General features: G+C 41.5%; 1 protein-coding gene across 1 annotated transcript; it reads left to right on the top strand.

Moving 5' to 3' along the window:
* The first annotated feature begins 3,462 nt into the window (after window positions 1–3,462).
* On the top strand, window positions 3,463–23,320 carry LOC131473531 (melanopsin-A-like). Its single transcript, XM_058650778.1, has 11 exons — window positions 3,463–3,597; window positions 12,083–12,225; window positions 14,618–14,751; window positions 14,839–15,042; window positions 15,566–15,737; window positions 16,261–16,437; window positions 16,533–16,640; window positions 18,953–19,142; window positions 19,234–19,398; window positions 20,242–20,301; window positions 21,988–23,320. The coding sequence occupies exons 1-11, from the start codon at window positions 3,490–3,492 to the stop codon at window positions 22,198–22,200; spliced, it is 1,674 nt and encodes a 557-aa protein (XP_058506761.1). The 5' UTR covers window positions 3,463–3,489; the 3' UTR covers window positions 22,201–23,320.
* The last annotated feature ends 1,504 nt before the right edge of the window (window positions 23,321–24,824 follow it).

Raw genomic sequence — 24,824 nt, forward strand, 5'->3', positions numbered from 1 at the left:
AATTTCCTTATTATTGACTAATAATTAGGAAATCCTCAGTTAATCATTAGCCAATTAAACCAACATCAGCTCATGATTAACTAATGATTAATTAATCGTTAACTAATGATAACAACAAGTGATAAGTTAATGACTAATAATGTTGTTTGCAGTTTGTGTTTAAGATGCGTAATTTTAAATTTGATTTCATTAATTTGTGTAAAAATTGAAAGTGGCGGCAGAATCAACAGACACAACATGAACATGAATATGAATGAGTGAATAAATGACAATGTTTATTAGATCTTTAAAGTAGCAGCAGCAGCAGCAGCTGGATCAGAACTGAAACTCCCTCTTGTGTCTTCTGTGGGTAGGACGCCATCTGGTGGTCACCAGAGGGAGCTTCAGTCTACACACACAATATGAATTTACAGACTCATGAACTCAAAAACTGTTCAATAACAAGATTTAAATTGATATAAATCATGATTGTACTGTTTCGATTACACGTTTAAAGTTGCAGTGTGTAACTTCTGTTTGTTTCTTCATGAATGGAGACAACGTAACATTGAATTGAAGAGGAGCTGAATCAGTTTATTGCAAGGTTCGAGGTCAGAGAGGAGGAGGATGCCCCCACGCTGCTGCCCGCTGACAGCCTGGCCCTCACAGTGACAACGGAAGAGGTAAACAAGGTGCTCCCGAGTGTGAACCCGTCTAAGGCTGCTGGTCCTGATGGCGTCCAGGGGAGGGTACTGAGGGGCTGTGCAGACCAGCTAGTGGGGTTTTTTAACCACCATTTTTAACCTCTCGCTGGCTGCTTGCACAGTCCCCAGCTGCCTGAAAACCGCCACCATTGTACCCATCCCCAAGGGGCCGTCGGACAGTGGCCTGAATGACTACAGACCTGTGGCTCTCACTTCAACTGTGATGAAGTGCTTTGAGAGACTGGTTCTGAGGTACATAAAATCCCTGTTGCCTCCCGGCCTCGATCAGCACCAATTCGCATACAGAGCCAACAGGTCCACAGGGGATGCCATCAACACAGCCCTCCACACAGTGTGAACAACTTGAACACTCTGGCAGTTACGCGAGGATGTTGTTTGTGGACTTCAGTTCTGCTTTCCACACACTTGTTCCGAGCAGACTGCTGTCCAAGTTGCGCGGTCTGGGAATCGGCACGCACACCGGCAGATGGATCAGAGACTTTCTTACTGACCGCCTGCAGTTAGTCAGGCTAGGGGACCACCAGTCCTCAATCCTGTCTGTGAGCACCGGGGCTCCCCAGGGCTGCGTGCTCAGTCCAATGCTGTACACCCTGTACACCCATGACTGCGCACCAATCGACAGCAGCGACGTCCTCGTGAAATTTGCGGATGACACCACTGTGGTGGGGCTGATTGAAAATGGCGACGAGACAGCCTACAGGGAAAAGGTCCTGAACCTCGCTGCCTGGTGCTCCCTCAATAACCTGGCCCTCAACTCCTCAAAAACAAAGGAGTTGGTGCTGGACTTCAGGAGAGGGAAGGAGGTTCTTGCTCCTCTTCTCATAGGGGGAGACCTGGTGGAGAGGGTCAGTGACTTCAGGTTTCTGGGAACGTACATTTCTCAGAACCTCACATGGGGGACTAACACCAATGCCCTTGTGAAAAAGGCACAGCAGCGGCTGTACTTTTTGAGGTCACTGAGAAGGGTCAACGTGTCCCGGGACCTGCTGCTGTCCTTCTACAGGTGCTCTGTGGAGAGCATCCTCACCCACAACATCTTGAAAAGGTTCTGGAGCAGCTCTCAGGCTGACAAGAAGGCTCTGGAAAGAGTCAGAAAGTCAGCACAGGGCACCATAGGAGTGCAGCTGTCCTCTCTGTCAGACATCTACGACACCAGGTGTTTTGCGTAGAGCCACCAGCATCACCTGTGACAACTCACACCCTGGGCACAGCCTGTTCTCACTGTTGCCCTCAGGAAAGAGGTACAGGTCCATCCAGGCCCGCACCTCTAGGTTTGCAAACACCTTTTACCCAAGTGCAATAAGAGTGCTTAACACTAAGTAACTCTTCCAATCTGTTAGTGCAATATTCTTACACTTCTTATCTGTGCAATATACACACCCCACATACATCCACTCTGTTGTATAATGAACAATGTACTGTATCATATACTGCATATTTCCCTTACTGGCTCCCACTGTAAATACTTTGAATACTTTTTTAACTACATATCCTTCTAATTTTGTCGAAGGTGTTGGTGCACTGTTTTCTTGTTTCTTCTTCTACTCTTATCTCTTCACTTGCACTAGATCTGTCCTTTAATCTCGTTGTTCACTGTATAATGACAATAAAGGTGATTCTGATTCTGATTCTGATTGTTTGTTTTCTGAATCCTTCATCTGAAAAACTATCAAACCTGAATGAGGGAGCGTTTGTGTGCATACGACAGCAGAGCAGGGGTGGGTGGAAACAAGGGATTTTTTTTGTTTTTTCGCAGTAGAATTCACTTCTGAAACTTTTCGTGGTTTTGTTTCTTTGCGTTTTCAGTCTCACTTCACGAGTTCGATGTCGCTATTGTTGCCGCCATCACTTCCTGTGTGCAGCGTGGGAATGTCGCAGGGCGACACGAGATCTAAGCGCTGCTATTTTACCGACACACACGGAGACTTCATCTGTGTGAACTAAATTATGTGACAATGGTTTGAACGTAACAGACATTTGTGTATGTTTAAAAGTTACGTACTACAGCTTTAGGAATGTTGAAGCAAATTTTAAATTCCCTACAAAACATGTCCGATTTATTTCATAAACAAAATATATGTGATTTTGAAAAGTTGTAACAACTCACAAAGAGTAAATGTAATTATTAATAAAAACATGTTTACGATTAATTATTAACGCTTGTGGCAGACTTTTGTTTGTTTAAAAGTTACGTACTACAGCTTTAAGAGGCATTAAAGTCAGAAGTCGATTTTCGGACTCGCAAAATTTGGAGCAACTTCACCAAACCCCGACAGAATCCCAAGATGGCCGCCTTTCGCCCAAACTTCTGTCGTATTTATTTCACAGAAAATAAGTCGTGAAGTGAGCACTGTTCTTTATTTTATTCATAAACGTGTTACAAATACACTGTTTTTGTGCGTAAAAACTGTGTAGAGTGTTGTTATCGACTGATATTGCTAACAATGGCTCGCTTGAGATACTTTATTCCACCATTTCTTAACAGAAACGCGATAAACTCGGACGTGACTTCGCTCCCAGTTCCGACTTGTGACGTAAACACAGAGCAGTGACAGAAAACTTTCTTCATCTTCTTTGTTACAAACATGTTCTTGTTTGTTGTTTCTTACCCACGTGTTGCACGCACGCCTGTCAATCAGCCTATCGCTCGCTCCTCTCTTGTAGGCGCACGCGAGGAGGAGGGGGAGGAGCGAGGAGCGCGGACGGCGGGAAGCGCGCGCTGCGCTGTTACAGCAGCTGTTTCAGGTCCACGCGGCAGAGCAGCGGACGCGGTGCGGCGCGCAGCATGGAGACTCTGGCGCTGTTAGCGGCAAACGCGCCGAGCGGCAACGGCTCAGAGGTGGAGGCTCACCGGCGGATGGAGCTGCAAGTGTCCGCCTCTGCCACTCCGACGGTGAGTACAACTGTCCACTCACATTCAGGTCTGTCACAGAACATCATTGAAAACCGCGCTGACGCGTTTTTTAACAATGGATTTGTCTCAAAGAACGAGGTTTAACACACAAGAGAACCTCACATGTGTTTCTCTCATTTGGCATAAATTGAACTCACAACCTGGGAAATTATATCATGATCATCTATGTCTATTCTTGCGAAACTGATGTTTCACCGTATGTACCCCTCAAAGAAAAACTTCCATTTAAGTTATTTGATTAAAGCAATTGTAACCGAGCGTACAGGCCGAATTAAAGAATAATGCATATTTATTAAGGAAAAGTTGTATTTTACGTTTTATAAATGATTTACTGCCATGAGTGACGGAATCAAAATTAATGTAACTTTATTTTACATTGAGGTTCCGTGTAGTGAGGGCTTTAATTATTCTTGATAAATGATTTAAAGGTAACATGCACCCACTTTATTAGGTACAAAGAACATATAATAATACAGTGTTGTCTCCTGCTGCTGCTGCTGCCTCTTTGCTGCCAAGGTTTGACTTAAAGATGATTTTAATTTAATACGTTTATGAAGAACTACTGGATATTTTCTCTTTTTTTGAACCCTAGGGTCTTTTATGACTTATTGTTGTACTTATTTATTGATAATTGTGTCTGTGTTCATGATCATGGGCGTGAAGTTTACCTAAGGCTCTCATAAATATTGTGGGATGTTCCGTCCTTTGACATGTCGAGCAAATAGTCACGTCCGTCACCTTATGTACACAAAGTGTCACCATTAAAACAGATTATAATCTCTCTTTTCATCCCTGTGTCATTCGAAAAAATCAACTTGAATTACACTTTCATACATTTTTCATACAAATTTAAATTTTTTAATCTACATCTTCAATTTGACCTATTTTCCTCATTTTAGCGTAAATGTAATTTCTATGATAATCCTGCAGGTGGTGATATTGTATTAATTAATGGTCAGTGGAGGCCTTTACTAAACAATGTGACAATTAATTAACTTTCTATGATCAGGCTGATGTTGTTGATTAAAATATTAATTTGTTTAAAGTGAAAAAATAAATGTAATTTAATTGATGTTTATTCAAATGGGACAGTTTTGGCACTTAAGGTGCTGTGAGTGAGTAAAAGACACTACACACATAAAATAATAAAGTAAAATGAAAAAAAGCCTCCAAACTTTAAACATAATGCTAAAAAATGCTAAAAAAATGTATTGAAATGTATTATTTTTGAAATAATCAGGTTTGATGTTGAGGTTTGATGAGGTTTTATTGATGAAATAAATAAATCCATGTGGAGTGGAAATAATTACATATCATTTTTAATGTTGGATCACGTACGGTGCTACCGGTGAGCAAACAAGTGAGTGAGTAAATAATTAAGCAAAAACAAACGATGTTTGTTTGCTTTTAAATCAGTGACATGTGACAGCTGCTGGTTTTTTATGTAGCAAATGTTGTAACTTAAAAGGTCATTATGCTAAAAAAATGGAACAAGGGTCTTTCTGCAGGAGGTCACATGATCTCACGGACATAGAAATAATAACATAACAAAATAAAAGTGTTTGTTTTGATATGAAACAATAAATAATTTAAAATGATAAAAAAAAACAACCTCACAAAAATAAATCATTATTACCTTAACGCCTCTGCTTCACATTAAATCTTCTCATCATATATATGGTTAATACACTCGCATGTAGAAGCTATTGAACCAAAATGTCATATTTTAAAGCTAAAATATAATTATTGCTATCAATGAATCTTCTTCATTTCATCATATGTGTATATATACATATATGATATATATATATGTATATATATATATCGCAGATTTGCATGTGTAAACCTCCAGCTCAGGCTAAATTGAAATTAAATGAATAAAAGCTGCATTTGTGTTATTATGGAGTTGAGGACAGAGAGACACTGGCAGACTGAGGGGAAAAGAGAGCGAGAGAGAGAGATGGATGTGTTAAAGACATAAATGATCAGTTTGTCTCCAGGAGACACAAGAATGAAAAGCATCAATGTGTCTTTGCTCTGAGGCTTTATTGTCAGTGTCTCAGTGTCTCAGGGTCTCAGTGTCTCAGTGTCTCAGGGTCTCAGTGTCTCAGTGTCTCAGGATCTCAGTGTCTTAGGGTCTCAGGGTCTCAGTGTCTCGAGGTCTCAGGGTCTCAGGGTCTCAGTGTCTCATTTTCCATCGCTGATGAAGACGTTGTAAGAATCGTGACTGAGATGGAATATAAAAGTGAAGCTTACTCTGCTCATGTGACCATGATCATGTGGCCAGTTCCTCCTCAGCATCCTGCTCTTTGTGCGTATGCTTTTGTTTGTCTTTGTTTGTCTTTGTCGTTGTATTTGCTGCTGCGTGTTGTTGAATAAACACATATTGACGTGTGTCTATATCCAGGACATCTGTCAATGATGTTATTGAACCAAAACCAGCGTCGATGTTGGTTTTGTCCTCACATCAACTTTCCATCCACACACTCTGATGTCTCTGTTATGTCTCTATAAAGTCTCTGTGATGTCGCTGCTGTGAAGTCTCTGTGATGTCTCTGTGATGTCTGTGATGTCTCTTATGTCTCAGAGATGTATCTTTGATTTCTCTTTGACGTCTCAGTGATGTCTCTGATGTCTCTGTGTTGTCTCTGTTTTATTAGTCCGACAGTAGGGAAATTTACATTTATCTTTGATGTCTCTGTGACGTGTGTCTGATATGATCTCTCTGTGATGTGGCTAATGTATATGTGATGTCTCTGTGATGTCTCTGTGATGTGTATCTGATGTCCAAATGGTGGAACCAACTCCCCATTGAAACACCAACACACAGCGGAAAGCCTCCACATCTTCTGCCGCCGGTCTAAAAACACAATTCTTCCGACTCTACCTTACGGAGCCCCTAAAGGGACATAAAAAAAAAAGACAAACTAAAAGTTTCTGGTGCGCACAAGATACTTTCTCATACGCACCAGAAAGTATCTTGTGCATGCGCGCGTGATCACCTCTGATACCATCGCTGCCAAACTATAAATACATCATATCTTAATACACAAACCACATTTTTGAATTCTAAATGACTAATTGCGCAAAGTGCGCACAAGATACTTTCCACTGAAACGTTTAGTGTTTTTTTTTTTCAATGTCCCTTTAGGGCAGGGGTGGGCAATTATTTTTCCCAGGGGGGGAAAATATTTTGGAGGGCCGGGCCGAAATGCCGAACTCAATTATGCATAATATACATTTTTTTTCTTTATAAAAAGCAGTAAATTGCATTGTTTTGACCGCTGGTAAGAGGGTATGTTATTATTTGGCAATTAAAAGGTGAGGTTAGCTTTCAAAAATATCATTTATTCAAATAGAATTTCCAAAATGATGACTCATTTTCAGTCACATTAATAACAAAGGACATTTTGAGTTTCATATACTATTGAAACAAGGATTTTCTTAGCTTTCTAAAGACATCACATCATCTTTGTAGCCAAAATACTCAGATGAAATAAACTGTTGTAGTAACAACATCAACCACATGGCTAAGTTTTAGCGCTGACTTGCACAATGCTTGCTGATGAATAATACAATGTATAAACACCAATTTCTGCTCTGAGTTGAGTTCACTCAGTTTATTTGCATTCTTTTCAAAAGCCCAACATTTTTCGCTGTCAAATTCTGACATCCATCCGTAGTGACACCTGCCAGTCTGTCCCGTTCGAGTCCCAGTTTGTCCATGCATGCGTTTACCTCGGTGAACAGATCACTCCCCGTTGTGGTTCCTTTCATTGGCCGCATTGCTGCCTGGTCCTCCGTGAAGTTGCGCGTTATAACGAATATGAGCAGCTGGGCTGTGTCACGGACGTCACAGCTCTCATCCAAAGCCAAAGGAAAAAAAGTCGAAGCTTCCCACTTTGCAGCTGAAACTCCAGATTCTCTGCGATGTCCTCCACCTTTCTCGTCACGGTGCGGCGGGACAGCGGGATGTTTTCAAACGCTTCTTTTTTTCTCTGGGCATAGCAGTGCTGCAGACTCGACCATGCACTCTTTCACAAACTCCCCCTCCGAGAATGGCTTACTGTTGTTTGAAAGTTCTGCTTTCGGCATCCACTTTCCTCTTTTTGGCATGAGCCGACATTTTCGCATTTTTCAGGGGTGACAAGGAAGGTAGACAGGTTGTCAATCACATGCACTTCACGTGCACAGTTGACGTGCACGATTGCGTGCACTGTGAGAATAAATGGGCTTCAAAATAAAAGCAATGCGGTTTTAGTCCACCCATAAGATAATTGAAAATATGTTATATTTTCAATTATCATGTAATCTTTCGCGGGCCGGTCAGAATCATCCCGCGGGCCGTATTTGGCCCAGGTCTGCTTTAGGGGCTCCGTACTACCTCGACTAAGACGACGACAAAAAAAAAACTAAACAAAAAAAAACCCAACTTGATCAGACATCGCACTTATGCGACATCTTACTTACTTCTAGCTCTTATTCGCTTTGGATAAAAGCGTCTGCTAAATGACATGTAATGTAATGTAATGTCTCTTGGATGTCTCTGTGATGTCCCTCTGAGGTCTCTGTGATGTCCCTCTTATGTCCCTCTGATGTCTCTGTGAAGTGTCTTTGTTATGTCTCTGTGATGTTTCTGTGATGTCGCTGTGATGTCTATGTGAAGTGTCTCTGTGATGTCTCTGTGATGTCTATGTGAAGTGTCTCTGAGGTCTCTGAGATGTCTCTGCGATGTCTCTGTGATGTCTCTGTGATGTTTCTGTGATGTCTCTGTTATGTCTCTGTGATGTCTCTGTGAAGTGTCTCTGAGGTCTCTGAGATGTCTCTGCGATGTCTCTGTGATGTCTCTGTGATGTTTCTGTGATGTCTCTGTGGTGTCTCTTCCGACTACAACTGGAACACACTGTTTGTCTCTTTTTAAAAAATGTTTTGACTGAAGCTGCTTGTCCTTCAGAGACACGTTAACGTGCAGTGAACGCAGCATTGTTGACAGAATGTGTGGAAGAGAAAAAAGAAATTCTCTGTAAAGTGGATCAGTGCTGGCAGGAATCCATTACTACTTTAATTATGTAACATAATTACAGTATGTACCTTTTCACCGCGTGACTGACCCAGATTTCTCTCACTGTAATGACAGCTGTGTGTGTGTGTAATTAAAGTTTCCACAGACTATTATCACTGCTCATCTTCTCTCCTCACTGTGAAATCACTGTATTTGTCCAACAGTGCGATGATGATGGTAAAAACCACTCACCTGGTAACAGATGTAACCATCAACCTTTTTTCAATATTAAGTAGAGTTTGACCTGGAGCCAAATGGAAACTTTCAGCTTCTTAAATATGAATATTTCCTGGTTTCTTTGTTGCGTAAAACAAACCATTCAGACTGAATCAATTCCAGCTTTGACAAACACTGATCAACATTTTTCTACATTTTCTGACAAACTATCCAGAAAATAATCGAAACATTTTCAGGCCAAAACATCGTATCTTCATTTTTATTTTTATACAAATAGCTTAACAAAGACTCTCGTTGGCTAATGATACATTGCTGTGAAGTCTCTCTGATGTGTCTCTGATGTATCTGAGATGTGTCTGAGATGTCTGTGATGTCTCTGTGATGTCTCTGATGTGATGTCTCTGTGATGTGTCTGTGATCTGATGTCTCTGTAATATGTCTCTGATGTGATGTCTCTATGATGTCTCTGTGATGTCTCTGATATGATGTCTCTGTGATGTCTCTGATATCACTGTGATGTCTCTGATATCACTGTGATGTCTCAGTGATGTCTCTGATGTCTCTGTGATGTCTGTGTGATGTCTGTGATGTCTGTGATGTCTGTGATTAATGCAACATTGAGCTGCTACCAGCTGATTCGTGTGTTAAATGTTCTGTTAAATATTCATATTAGCTATGCAGCGGCAGCATTGAATCATGGGTAAGAGGTTTTATTTGGCTCATGACTCAACTGATAATGGCTGGATTTTCCCCACAGTGTAATTATTGATGTATTTACAGATCTAATGACATGTATTATATTAAAGCATTGATTTGATTTTAAAGTGAAAAGTTACGTCAATTCTTTCGCCTCAAAACAAACAGGCATTTAAAGAAAATGAGCCCCTCCTTTATTAAAGGTCAGTGCAGTGAACTTTGCAGAGACGGAGCATTGATGTCACTGAATATAATCAGATTAACGAGGCATCAAATAAAAAGAAGGAGGAGATTCAAATACACAGTGAACCTGACCTTATACAAGGTTCCTTCCAGACACACACATATATATATATGTGTGTGTCTGGAAGGAACCAGAGACAGAACATATATATATATATATATATATATATATATATATATATATATATATATATATATATATATATATATATATATGAAACAGGTATATATAAAGTGCATGGATTAGATAGAGCTCCTTAATTCAGACATTAAAGTGATTTCTGTGAGGCACTGCTGGGATTTAAACGTAGGATCTCCTGTTTACAAGACAGGTGCACCTCATGCTGTCTCCACCCTCATATCACACACATGCTCTCTTCACAGACTTTTTCATTCAATTTTATAAACACACCTGAGCAAAGAAGTACTAAGAAGTTGTAAAAATTTGAAATACATCACAGTTCAAAGTTTGCTTCGCTTGTTTTTATGAACAAAAATAAAAGAAAAACTGTTTATTTTCTTACTTTTGAACAATTATCACTCTTGTTTTTTTTTTTTTTTTTAAATGTACAATACAAAGTGAATGATAACTTTGACTCAACATCACATTCATGAAAGAACACCCAGGGACGTCCATATAAGGAGTTGTGGATTTAAGAAGGGTGCACCTGAAGGAATAAGGAAATATTTCAATGGAACTGCTGGGATTTGAACCTAGGATCTCCTGTTTCCAAGTGCTTTGACCCACTTCATGTTAAAAGTCAGATAAGACAATGGCTAAGACGATAATTCAGTTATCGACAGAAGAAAAGGTGGAGCAGAGAGAGAGAGGGACAGAAGAAATGTGACATGTTGACCAGGAGGGAAGGTCAGTCAAAAACACTATAGCTTTCATTGTGTTTATCGTTCAATCACCGTTACCACCGCAGACTGTGTGTGTCTCATGGGGGCGCCGCCCCAGCCCCCTCCAAACACACACACACACACACACACACACACAGGCACACGGCCTGACAATCAATCATTAATACCTAGAGATGAATGAAAAATATGATTTTGAGCCACTACAGGATAGTTTATACATGCTGAAATAATAAATCATAATTAAATACAGCTAGCTTTTTTGTTTACTCTTAATCTATTAGGCTGCAGCTTTGTGGCAGTTTTCTTTATTGTAATTCTGCACCATGCATGATAGTTTGACTATCATTATAATATATACAAGCTCTATACAGTACGACTATAAACTTTATAGGCTGTGTTCACAGACACCTAGAGGTATGGTGGTCTGCATGAGAAGGGTGGCCTGGAATGGCATCAAATTCCTGGCCTGAATTATTGTCCCAGTCCACCACTGGTGCAGCTCATGTTTGTCATGAATTTGACAAAAAGTCTAAACAGATTATTGACATGCGGTGAACTGCAGTATGTACTGAAAATAGTAAAATAAAGAAGTTTCAGAACTGCGTCTCAAACAGGACGGGTCCACTTAACAAGTGTAAACATCAATAAATAAACAAACAAAGATAAAAACTGGTTGATTTATCAAAACTCTGGTCCTCAGGTCAGTGCAGCAATGTCCTCACAGTCTCTGATGAGACACGCGGCCTCATTATCTCCAAGGACGATAATTTATGCCGTTGGCGTGGCAACGGTAAAAACGGGGACGCAGCGATGTGAGACACGCGACGGAGACGAGGTTAATTACAGACAGCGACGGACTCGTGGAGACATTCGGCCGATGGGCCTGTGATTAGAGACGTATGTGGACGTGACGGCGTCTCAGTGTGGGGAATAATAATAACCTCTTATATTAATATAAAATATTACAGATTATATACAGTATTACATGTAATAAGGAGTTTTAATATGGACGTTCACGTTCATGTTTTAAAGCAGATCATTATTCTGTGGAATTCATTTAGAATTATTTCAGTTTCCATAGCAATGGTTTTGGTTATAAAAGAGATTTTCATACAACTTCAGCTGCAAATTGCACAAAAAATATTATTCAGTCATAATAAATATGAATTCTGTGCTTTTTATTTAACGGGACAACACAGTGCAGTCGAACTCTAAACCTGTTCATGTTCAAATGCCAGATATTCAAAAGTAATCAACAACTTGTCCAGCAGAGGGGGCTGTGAGCACAGATTGGCCTCTTTGCTCCGCCTCCTCAGAAGAAGACGACAGTGAGGTGAAACTCAACGTAATGTCGTATAAAAATCTCCTCTTAACTCTCTAGTGACGTATAGTCCACATGTAACGAGGTGTTTTGCCCTCCAGGTGGCGATGGCGACCAAAGCCCCGCACCCCTTCCCCACTGTGGACGTCCCCGACCACGCCCACTACACCATCGGATCCGTCATCCTCGTCATCGGCATCACCGGCATGATCGGTAACTTCCTCGTCATCTACGCCTTCAGCAGGTAGGACGTCCTCTTCGTCTACAGCGCCCCGCGCAGGCCTGGCAGGTGTACTACAGCGCTGTTGTGAGAGCTTTTGTTTGGACAAAGTCAAAACATGTTTTCAAAACAACAAAGAAAAAGGTTTGAGACAAAGAAAGATTTTCAGAAAATCTGCTAAAGTTTTTTTTTCATGTGTCCACATGAACCCGATGTTTTCGTTTTCGTAAAAAAACGCTACTTTTGGAAAATGCTACATACCGTTTCTGCATAAACTTGGGAAACTTTTTTAAAATAACAAAGAAAAAGATTATTTTTACTCAGTTTTTTTTCGTGTGGACTTTTTATTGAACCCAAAAACGCTATTTTTGTGTAGACAACAAAAACCCTACTTGGGGGGTTGATGAGGTCATAGCTCTACCACTTTATAAGATATTAGCATAGCTAGATATTGATGCAAGCTTTATATGCATGCTCCTTAACTAGCGCCTCCTACAGGCCTGGCATATTTACTACTGTTGCTTTGGGAGGTTTAGTGTGGATGAAATCGGAATGACAAAGAAAACGATTGTTTATACTTCGTGACTTTTCCATGTGGACAGAGCCAAAGCTTTTTATCGTGTGGACTTTGTTATCCACCAAAGGCCTGGAATTCGTACTACAGCGCTTTCGTGTGGATGAAAAATTCTGTGTTTATGGAAAACCTGACCTCTGACCCTTGACGAGTGACGTGATGGACAGTTTGTCTTTAATCTTCAGGAAAAACCTCTTTATTTAAAACTTTCAGCTTAAAAAGCTTTTAGACCATGAATCAATCTGAGCCTTTAATGGAGCAGATTTTATTGACCCTTCACTAAAATCAGACCACGAGGACGTTTCTATTGATCACCGGCTTATTTTAGAACTAGAGCGGCACTAAGTGATTTTTCCGTGTTCTGTGGAACAGACCTGACGAGTCGATCACTGCACGTACAACACTTTCCATCACAGACACTTTTTCATGCACATGACTGTGTGCGTGTGCGTGTGTGTATTATGTGTATTGTGTGTGTGTATTATGTGTATTATGTGTGTGTGTGTATTATGTGTATTATGTGTGTGTGTGTGTGTGTATTATGTGTGTGTTTGTGTATATTATGTGTATTGTGTGTGTGTATTATGTGTATTATGTGTGTGTGTGTATTATGTGCATTATGTGTGTGTGTGTGTATTATGTGTGTGTTTGTGTATATTATGTGTATTGTGTGTGTATATATTATGTGTATTTGCGTGTGTGTGTGTATTATGTGTCTGTGTGTGAGTTTATTATGTGTGTGTGTGTGTGCATTATGTGTGTGTATTATGTGTATTATGTGTGTGTGTATTATGTGCATTATGTGTGTGTGTGTATTATGTGTGTGTTTGTGTATATTATGTGTATTGTGTGTGTATATATTATGTGTATTTGCGTGTGTGTGTGTATTATGTGTCTGTGTGTGAGTTTATTATGTGTGTGTGTGTGTGCATTATGTGTGTGTATTATGTGTATTATGTGTGTGTGTATTATGTGCATTATGTGTGTGTGTGTATTATGTGTATTATGTGTGTGTGTGTATTATGTGTGTGTTTGTGTATATTATGTGTATTGTGTGTGTATTATGTGTATTATGTGTGTGTGTGTGTGTGTTTGTGTATATTATGTGTATTGTGTGTGTATTATGTGTATTATGTGTGTGTGTATTATGTGTGTGTGTGTATTATGTGTATTATGTGTGTGTGTGTGTGTGTTTGTGTATATTATGTGTATTGTGTGTGTATTATGTGTATTATGTGTGTGTGTATTATGTGTATTATGTGTGTGTGTGTATTATGTGTGTGTTTGTGTATATTATGTGTATTGTGTGTGTATATTATGTGTATTATGTGTGTGTGTGTGTATTATGTGTCTGTGTGTGAGTTTATTTTGTGTGTGTGTGTATTGTGTGTATGTGTGTATGTGTGTGTGTCTTATGGGCATTATGTGTGTGTGTGTGTGTGTGCATGTGTGTGTATTATGCGTGTGTGTGAATTATGTGTATTATGTGTGTGTGTGTGTGTGCGTGTGTGTGTGTATTATGTGTATTATGTGTGTTTGTATTATGTTTATTATGTGTGTGTATTATGTGTATTATGTGTGTTTGTATTATGTTTATTATGTGTGTGTATTATGTGTATTATGTGTGTGTCCGTGTGTGTGTATGTGTGTGTGTATTATGTGTATTATGTGTGTGTGCGTGTGTGTGTGTGTGTATCTGTGTGTATTATGTGTATTATGTGTGTGTGTATGTGTGTGTGTATTATGTGTATTATGTGTATTATGTGTGTGTGTATTATGTGTATTATGTGTGTGTGCGTGTGTGTATTATGTATATTATGTGTGTGTGTGTGTGTGTTGCAGGAGTCGTAGTCTGAGAACCCCGGCTAACATGTTCATCATTAACCTGGCGATCACAGACCTGCTCATGTGCTGCACACAGACGCCAGTCTTCTTCACCACCAGTATGCACAAGAGGTGGATCTTTGGAGAGAAAGGTGATGACATCACTCATGACATCACCTCAGAATAAAAGCCCATGGCGAGGTTATGGTGCACGTACGATGAAGGATCTGTGTCTGCAGGCTGCGAGATATACGCGTTCTGTGGCGCCCTCTTTGGGATCTGCTCCATGATCACGCTGACGGTGATCGCCATCGACCGCTACTTTGTCATCACGCGACCTTTGACCTCCATCGGCGTGCTGTCAAAGAAGCGGGCGTTTCTCGTCCTCGTGGCGGCCTGGCTGTACTCGCTGGGCTGGAGTCTGCCGCCGTTCTTTGGCTGGAGTGAGGACACACACACACACACACACACTGTGTAATCCATTTAAAGTTATAGTTAAAACATATTTACGTGTGTATGAGTTGGTGACAGACTTTTCCAACAGGAAACTGAAGTTTGTAAACCACTCACTCTCCCACACCAAAGCCCACAGAGAAAATCAGTGATTTTAACATCACACACAGTGTGTGTGGGAGTGCTGTCTCCACTGAGACAGCATCACTCCACTGAGTGAGTTCAAATGTTCAAATGTCTTATTTTGTCTCTTCAGCATTAAAAATCCTTTGTTCAGATTTACCTCAGTGACACAAAGTGACCACACGAGGCAGCAGTAGACCAGCAGCTCCTGTGTCCCCGTAAGCTTAAATCACTGATTTTCTCTATGGGGTTTGGTGTGGGAGAGTGAGTGGTTTATAAACTTCAGTTTTATTTGTTTATTTGTCACTGACAGCCATTAAGTGTCAAACAAACTCTGAACTGTCCCTTTAAGTGAACACACTCACTGTTGTGTCGTTCTTCGTCCGTCAGGTGCTTACGTCCCCGAGGGTCTGCTGACTTCCTGTTCGTGGGACTACATGACGTTCACGCCGTCGGTGCGAGCGTACACCATGTTGCTCTTCATCTTCGTCTTCTTCCTGCCGCTCTTCATCATCATCTACTGCTACTTCTTCATCTTCCGTGCCATCCGCACCACCAACCAGTCAGTCTGTGTGTGTGTGTGTGTGTGTGTGTGTGTGTGTTCTGGTATTTGTCATGTTGTGAGGACCTACATCTGTTCATAGTCACATTATGGAGACTTGTCTTCATATGGGGACAAAAATTAAGTCCCTATGACTGAAATGATGACATTTTAAGGTGAAAACATGTTGTAGGGTTAGGTTAAGGTTAGTAATAGGTCAGTACTAGTTAAGGTTAGATTAAGTCTCCAGGAAGTGAATGTAAGTCAATGTAATGTCCTCTGAAGTCTTGGAAACCAGATTCTGTGTGTGTTCTTTAGGTCTTTCTCTGTCAAGTCAGGACCAGTAGTCCTCATGGAGACCAAAACCTGGTCCTAATGAGGCAGAACCTCATTTCTGAGGACTAAGATTTGAATTGTGTTTATTGTTAGTCATGAACTGGTCATGGTTAAGGCTTCGTTCAATGGAACTCAACATGGTGTCCTCAGAAGAATAGGTTGACAAACCTGTGTGTGTGTGTGTGTGTGTGTGTGTGTGTGCTGACAGGGCCGTGGGGAAGATCAGCGGCAGCATGCACAGTCACAGCAGCAGTCGTGACTCTGTGAAGAGTTATCACCGTGTGCAGAACGAGTGGAAGATGGCGAAGATCGCCCTGATCGTCATCCTGCTCTACGTCTTCTCCTGGTCGCCGTATTCCACCGTCGCCCTCACGGCCTTCGCCGGGTAAAACCCTCTCATCTGTCTGTCCAGAAATATTTGAGTTGATTCCGTTTTCTAAGCACGTTTTTTCTTCCTCTTCTCTTTTTTCCCTGACGCAGCTACGCTGACATGTTGACGCCGTACATGAACTCTGTTCCTGCTGTCATCGCCAAAGCCTCAGCCATTCACAACCCCATCATCTACGCCATCACACACCCGAAGTACAGGTACAACTCTCAATCACGAGACTAAAACAAGCGTCCCCTGACCTCACTTTGGAATCTTTTCACCTGTGATGTGTCTCGCTCATTTACGGAGGCTGAAAACGCCAAGATTCCAAATGGCCGACTTCCTGTTGAGTTGACGCCACGGTTACGGACGACTTTTAAGTTCGTCTTGTTCTATAACGTCTTCCCACCAAGTTTCAGGAAATTCGGTGGAACTCCCAATTATTGCGTTTTTTTGTCTAGCTGCAGTTCCTCTCATGCCCACTTGGTGCTTAAATAAACTGGAAGACCATTTTTTATTTTTATTTTTACAAAAGTTTGTTTCATTCATTTCATTTATTCTTTAAAAGCTAAAAACTGCAGCCTAAATAAATAGAAACACATTGTTATTGAGGTTGTTTGTTCACCTCTGTTGGCAACATTGTCATAAAAGTTTCTGTTTTGATTTCATCATGGACCAAAACCACTTCATTTGTTATTTCCCTCTGAAAACGTTCAAGTGTCAGTAAGTTTGAAGAATAACATCAATCCAGTCAGGAAGCTCCGCCTCCTGTAAGTGCTGTAAGTGCGACGCAATTAACCTGAATGTGAACTGGACTGGAGGGAATATAGCACACACACACACACACACACACACACCCACACAGACACACACACACACACACACACACACCCACACAGACACACACACACACACACACACACACACACACAGACACACACACACAGACACACACACAGACAGACAGATTTAAAGGCTGTGGGATAAAACAGCTTATGTAACGGTTTGTGCTGCTGGAGCTGAAGAAATGAAGCTTGACGATGATCACGATATAAAAAACATTTTTATATGCAAATATATATCAAATCCATATTATTATACGTCTCATCAATAATCTGTCAATACACTGTAAACTGTATAATCTACTGTTTATGGTCTGTATCACAAGATCTTAAAATACACTTATTATTACCTTTCATTTCAGATAAAACCTGCTTTATGTCTTTACATGAAGGATATTTACATGTTACAAACAAACGCATTCACAATAATTATGGTCACATTTTAGGCTCAAAATGAAACACATTTAAAAGTTAGATTAGTCAGACTAAGACGATAATTCAGTTTTCTTTGTGTCACGTTAGTCCGACTAAAATGGAGCTAGTCTTAGTCAGACTAAAGACCTGTTTACAAGACAGGAGCTTTGACCGACTAAGCCACAGCGCCTCCTGTTGTCTGAGTTCTGATATTAGAGAACAAAGGTTTAATGTTATATTGTAAATTAAACCCGGCTTGAAAGCTGCAGTGTGTCATTTTTGGGGATTTTTTTATTTTTGTGTTGAACTTATTCTCAGTTGACATTCAGTGCAAAATGTCTTCCTGAACACCAGGGGGCGATGTCCATGAACACATCCACAGTCTCTCACTAATCTCTGTCTCTCTCCTGTCTGTCTGTCTCTCTGTCTCTCCTGTCTGTTTCTCCTGTCTCTCTCTGTCTGTCTCTCCTGTCTGTCTCTCTGTGTCTGTCTCTCTCCTGTCTGTCTCTCATTGCCTGTCTCTCTGTGTCTGTCTCTCTCATGTCTCTCTCCTGTCTGTCTGTCTCTCATTGCCTGTCTCTCTGTGTCTGTCTCTCTCATTTCTCTCTCCTGTCTGTCTCTCTGTCTGTTTGTCTGTCTCTCTCCTGTCTGTCTCTCTGTGCCTGTCTGTCTGTCTGTCTGTCTGTCTGTCTGTCTGTCTGTCTCTCTCATGTCTGTCTCTCTGTCTCTCTGTGCCTGTCTCTCTCCTGTCTGTCTCTCATTGCCTGTCTCTCTGTGTCTGTCTCTCTCATGGCTCTCTCCTGTCTGTCTCCCCTGTCTGTCTCTCTCCTGCCTGTCTCTCTCTCTCTGTCTCTCTCATGTCTGACTCTCTGTCTCTCTGTCTGTCTTTCCTGTCTCTCTGTGCCTGTCTGTCTCTCTGTGTCTGTCTCTCTCATGTCTGACTCTTTGTCTCTCTGTCTGTCTTTCCTGTCTCTCTGTGCCTGTCTGTCTCTCTGTGTCTGTCTCTCTCATGTCTCTCTCCTGTCTGTCTCCCCTGTCTGTCTCTCTGTGTCTGTCTCTCTCATGTCTGACTCTTTGTCTCTCTGTCTGTCTTTCCTGTCTCTCTGTGCCTGTCTGTCTCTCTGTGTCTGTCTCTCTCATGTCTCTCTCCTGTCTGTCTCCCCTGTCTGTCTCTCTGTGTCTGTCTCTCTCATGTCTGACTCTTTGTCTCTCTGTCTGTCTTTCCTGTCTCTCTGTGCCTGTCTGTCTCTCTGTGCCTGTCTGTCTCTCGTCAGGGTGGCTCTGGCTAAGTACATCCCGTGTCTCGGCGTGCTGCTCTGCGTTCACCCTCGCGACCTCCGCTCCACGAGCAGCAGCTTCGTGTCGACGCGTCGCTCCACTCTGACCAGTCAGTCGTCCGACAGCCAGTTCAGACGCCAGAACACCGGCAAGTCCCGCCTCTCCTCCGCCTCCGACAGCGAATCGGTACGCTCCGCCCTGTGCCAGCTGGTGTGTCCTCGCCTGTGTTTGTAGTAGAACATGACACTGTGTGTGTGTGTGTGTGTGTGTTACACAGGGACTGACCGACACTGAGGCTGAACTGTCCAGTCTGGGCTCCAGACCGGCCAGTCGTCAGGTGTCCTGTGACATCAGCAGAGATACTGCAGAACTGTCCAACCACAAACCCTCGTCCAGCTTCAAGTCCAAGATGAAGAACAACGACTCGGGCATTTTTGAAAAGGTAGAGAGAGAGAGACAGAGAGAGAGAGAGAGAGAGAGAGAGAGAGAGAGAGAGATAGAGATCAAAGCTCTACACCTGCTTTAAGGGTTTGAACCAAGAACTCAAGGAAAAAACTGATTTTATCCACCTGATAAAATCTACGTCAGTTTAAGTCTACGATGTCTGCGTCACTTATCTCACTGTTACTGTTACAGTGGTTTGTAAACCACTCACTCTCCCACACCAAACCCCATAGAGAAAATCAATGATTTTAACATCACAACACACAGGAGCTGTTGATCCACTGGTGCCTCCATCACTTAGTTCAAATGTCTTTTTTTGTGATTTTGGCTTTTGAAATCCATCATTCAGCATCATGCAAGTGACACAAAAAGACCACACGAGGCAGCAGTAGACCAGCAGCTCCTCTGTCCCCACGAGTTAAAATCACTGATTTTCTCTATGAGGTTTGGTGTGGGAGAGTGAGCAGTTTACAAACTGCAGTTTCCTGTTGTAAGCGTCTGAAATGAGTATTTTTAACGACATTTCACTGTCATGTAGCTCATGAATGTTATGATCAGGACGTGGCTGACGATGTGAGGAGGATTCTGGGTCAGATGAAAACACAGACTAAACACCAGCATAAACAATAATCTGCTGCTGTTTTTTTTTTGTTTTTAATCTGCTCAATGTGTTTTTCATCTTGCATCAGAAAATCCTCTTTGTCTTTTAATCTCAACCATAGACTGAGTATAATTTAATATATTAAAAATTCATTGTATCTCATGAGGGATGATGAATGATGAGGTTTCCTCCCTGATGGTCATCATTATAAATTTTAATGTCTATATTATTGTTTTGCAGATGTCCTCTGACACGGATTACACCGCGACAGGAGTCAGTGACCGCAGCAGCCTCCATAATGTGAGTCCATGCTCATATCTCACACACTGTCCCTTTAATAAAGAAAACATTTTTAACTTTAAATTAAAAATGAACATGAACTGTGTGGATCGCCCCCTGGTGGCTGGCTGCTGTATCTGTCATAAGCCCCACCCCTCGTCATGTTATGGTGCGTTCCAGTTGTAGTCGGAAGTCTGAATTTCTGTTTTGTTTCGCAGTAAATCAGTGGCACACATTGTATTGTTTCATTTTTATTCGTAGACATATTGCTGCGATGTTTACGTGAGCAAAAAACCACAAACAGTGTTGTTATTACATGTTTTTTGAACTTTGTAGAGCGGAGAAGAGTTGAGTAGAGTGGAGTAGAGTGGAGTAGAGTCGAGTAGAGCGGAGTAGAGCGGAGTAGAGTCGAGTAGAGCGGAGTAGAGTGGAGTAGAGTCGAGTAGAGCAGAGTAGAGTCGAGTAGAGCGGAGTAGAGTCGAGTAGAGTCGAGTAGAGCGGAGTAGAGTGGAGTAGAGTCGAGTAGAGCGGAGTAGAGACCAGTAGAGTGGAGTAGAGTCGAGTAGAGCGGAGTAGAGCGGAGTAGAGTCGAGTAGAGTCGAGTAGAGACCAGTAGAGTGGAGTAGAGTCGAGTAGAGCGGAGTAGAGCGGAGTAGAGTCGAGTAGAGACGAGTAGAGGCGAGTAGAGTCGAGTAGAGTCGAGTAGAGAGGAGTAGAGCGGAGTAGAGTCGAGTAGAGCAGAGTAGAGTCGAGTAGAGCGGAGTAGAGTGGACATTTATCAAATAAAAACACGGCTGCGTCGTTTGAATCAGTCAGATGACTGTGTTTCCTGTTTCCTCTCTGACAGCGAGTCAGTCACATGACCGTGGCCCTTTCTCAATACTCAAGTATGCAAGGATGTACTTGCGTACATGGGAAGTACGCCTGGAGTACATACCATGTACAGAGTACACAAGTATGATTCTCCAATCGGAACAGCAGCTACTTCCTTGTTCTACTGTTTGAATGGCGGGTACACCAAGTGCATAAGCCTCATTATGAACATATGAAATACTTTTAATAAATGCATATATATATTTATGTACATATTATATTTAAATACAGATACAATGACCGTGCGACTTTAATATAAATCCAACATTCAAAGTTAAAATAAATAAAACATTAATAATATACAAACATTCAAACTGTCAGGTCAAAATTTTTCCATTAAAAACAAAATAACACGTCAACAACAAATCTATGGATCACACCGAGACGTCATGATGTCATCAGGACAGGCCGAGGTAACGCCGCTCTGCGCCGGGCACAGTGAGCGCCGAGCGTCCGCAGAGGCGGAGCTTATCACCTCTGACAAACTATAAAATACGTCAGATCTTAATACACAAACCACATGTTTGAATTCTAAATCACTCATTTCTCGCCTCAAATGATCTTAAAACTTTGTTCCGGGACAAAGAAAAATATTTACTTCAGGTTTATATTTGTATTATCTGCTGCTTTGTTCCGCCAAAATGCATTCTGGGATACATGGCTTTCCCAAGTACGCTCAAGTCACCACCCGATGCATACTTGGTAAAACGGGCGGAGCCAGAACACTTCAGGGTTTGAGAACCGTACTCGCTGTTCGCGGACTTGAGAATAGGGAGTACGCAAGTACGCACAAGTATGGATATTGAGAAACGGCCCATGTTCCTTGTCTGACAGGGCGGAGACTACACAGACGGACACATGGCGAGGAGCACGATTGGTCGAATCCCGAGCATCGTCGTCACCACCGAGACCAGCCCCTTTCTTCCCATTGGACGAAATGGTTCACGCACCCCGCGCAGCAAAACAGGCAACAACAACAACAACAACAACAACAACAATAAAATTCAAATACATGGTGGCGGGTCTGTGTGGGTAGACAGACTCTAGCAGCCAATAACATGCATCTTCCTGGTCAGCTGACGTCCTGTCAGATACTTAGAGACGTAGAATTTAGAGACAAATTGTCTTTACACATCGTAGGATTAGAAACAGCACAAACATTCAGGTTTTAACAATGAAATAATTCACTTATTATCACAAAAACACCAACATTACACGTTTTTTTTGGTGGTGTGTGGTTTCATGAGTCACTGACTGTGCTGTGAGCGCCCCCTACTGCTGAGTATCCGCTCAGGTCTATGATATCTTAAGTTCACGTCTTTGTCTCACTGTTACACAGACTTTTCCTACAGGAAACTGAAGTTTGTGAAGCACTCACTCTCCCACACCAAAGCCCATAGAGAAAATCAGTGATTTTAACATCACACACACAGGAGTTGTTGATCCAAGTTCAAATGTCTTATTTTGTGGCTTTCGAAACTCTTTGTTCAGATTAACTTCAGTGACACAAAGTGACCACACGAGGCAGCAGTAGACCAGCCGCTCCTGTGTCCTCGCGAGCTAAAATCACTGATTTTCTCTATGGGCTTTGGTGTGGGAGAGAAACTTCAAAGACGCGAACATATCCTTAAAATATCGTAGACTTAAACTGGCGTAGATTTTATTATGTTAAGTAGCTAAAAGTAGTCTTTCCTTTTGTCATTTGACTCCAGCTGTTGGTTGCACTTTATTATGAAGTTACTCAGTTAGCTATAGCATTAGCCTCAGGTGAGAATTCATGTTTTGTGATTTTTTTGTTCAAGTAACATAAGACAGAAATATGTTTGAGTGCTAATCGACCGCGTTAAAGTCCCAGTGTGTAAGAATTAGTGACATCTAATGGTGAGACTGCAGACTGCAACAAACTTAAAAACTCCTTTTTCTAAGCTAATCTGGGAACTACAGTGGCCTTCACAGGCCAGAAAGGATGTTGTCGTCAACAAGTTGTTTATCAGCTGACGAGGTTTCCATAGATACAGATGTTTTAGTTGTTGTTTTGTTGTTTGTTTTTTTTAGTTTGCCCTTTCAGACTCCAGAGGGGTATTCCAGAAAGCGGGTTATGTGAGAACTCTGAGTTTGTTAACCCTGAGATGAGGGAAACTCTGAGTTATCCGTTCCAGAAAGAGAGGTAACTTAAACTCTGGGTCTGTTACTGCGGTAACTTACTCTGTGAACATAACCTGCTCGCTGGCAGGTTTACTATAAGAAACCCAGAGTTTCTACCCGTCTTCTCCCACACGAAGAAAGCAGTTAGACATGGATTGCCCATTCATTAGAAATCCAATCGACATCGAAGCCGTATTGATTAGAAATGCATTACGTCGTGAGAGAATCTTCCGATTAAAAATAAAAGACAAATTCACATGTGATTTGGTTCTTCTTTATTCTCTAAAAGTACAAAAGCAACAGTCAGGATTTGTAATATAGTTCCAACTATTAACATATTTCACATATTCACCTGTTTCACCATGACAATGCCCCCACCTCAACTGGCGTTCAAGTAATAGAATTTACAAGTCTGTTTTTCTGATTTGCCGGTCCAGGTACACCATTTCTTTCTCGGTTTTTTGAATGGTTTTCATTAGGTGCACCCTGTACAACTCTTTTACCGGCAACTCGGAAACATATGGACGACATTTAATTCCTGCAGTTCTACATACAGATTTAACATGGTAGTGACCGAAAATCTCACTGTGTCAAGCTGTGCTCTAGAAGTTGATGAACCCTCCTCTTGGTGATGCCCAACCATGTTCTGTTGAAGGACAAGAATGTGCTAGTTTGTCCATTATCTACACTTCAGTGTACATGTCAAACTCCAAATTCCACTCAAGAATGTAAATGAATATGAATGGGTAGAGCAGTGCCAGTAGCTATACATAATATTAAGACACACTTCAGTGGGCCCCTCCGGTTCTCTCCCTGTGGCAGCAGACAGCGTCTCCTCCTCATACACACACATATATATATATATATATATATATATGTATATATATATATATATATATATATATATATATATATATATATATATATATAAAAGATATAGGATATATAAAAAAGATATAGGATTTTCTTTCTACCAGCCTCTCAAGGACTTGCATCTGATGTAGGCACTTGTGTCCTGGGGGGTGACAGGCTCAGATGAGCTTCCCCCGGGGATGCCTTCAGCCACAGGGCGACCCCTGTATTGGCTGAGAGCCAGCTCCTCAGCCCCTGTCAGAGGTGGTGGAGGTGGCCCTCCACCCGTTTTTCGGGCCTCTGCCTTCTTTCTGTTGGCTGAGCAGAACTCAATGTTTGCAATCTGAATTAATATTTACGTTACGTTTAATAGCCTAAGTCAATTAAAAATAAAAAAATAAATCAAAGTGAGGTGCAATCATAGCCTAGCAAAATATGCCTTACCTTTTTGAATGATGTTTTTATGTTTCATTTTGAGCTGCTTCCAAGTCCTCCTTTCTCCTGTTGGATTGCACCTAAATGAAAAACTCAGATTTCATTCCTACTTATATTCATAACTATAGACTATGTTATGATCTTACGGTTAAATGTTACGTCAATGGAATAGTACGTTCAAACTTACGCGTTGACTCGGGCAGCAATTCTCTCCCATGCGGTCTCTCTCTCCTTCGCTG

The sequence above is a fragment of the Solea solea genome, chromosome 15, assembly GCF_958295425.1.
Source record: "Solea solea chromosome 15, fSolSol10.1, whole genome shotgun sequence".
Lineage (NCBI taxonomy): Eukaryota > Metazoa > Chordata > Actinopteri > Pleuronectiformes > Soleidae > Solea > Solea solea.

What these genes read in the sequence shown, in the direction of transcription:
- LOC131473531 (XM_058650778.1), top strand. Translation starts at nt 3,490, where the DNA reads ATGGAGACTCTGGCGCTGTTAGCGGCAAACGCGCCGAGCGGCAACGGC. An exon ending in CCGCCTCTGCCACTCCGACG is followed by an intron (nt 3,598 to 12,082) that starts GTGAGTACAACT and finishes TTTGCCCTCCAG; the next exon opens with GTGGCGATGGCGACCAAAGC. An exon ending in CCGCCTCCGACAGCGAATCG is followed by an intron (nt 19,143 to 19,233) that starts GTACGCTCCGCC and finishes TGTGTTACACAG; the next exon opens with GGACTGACCGACACTGAGGC.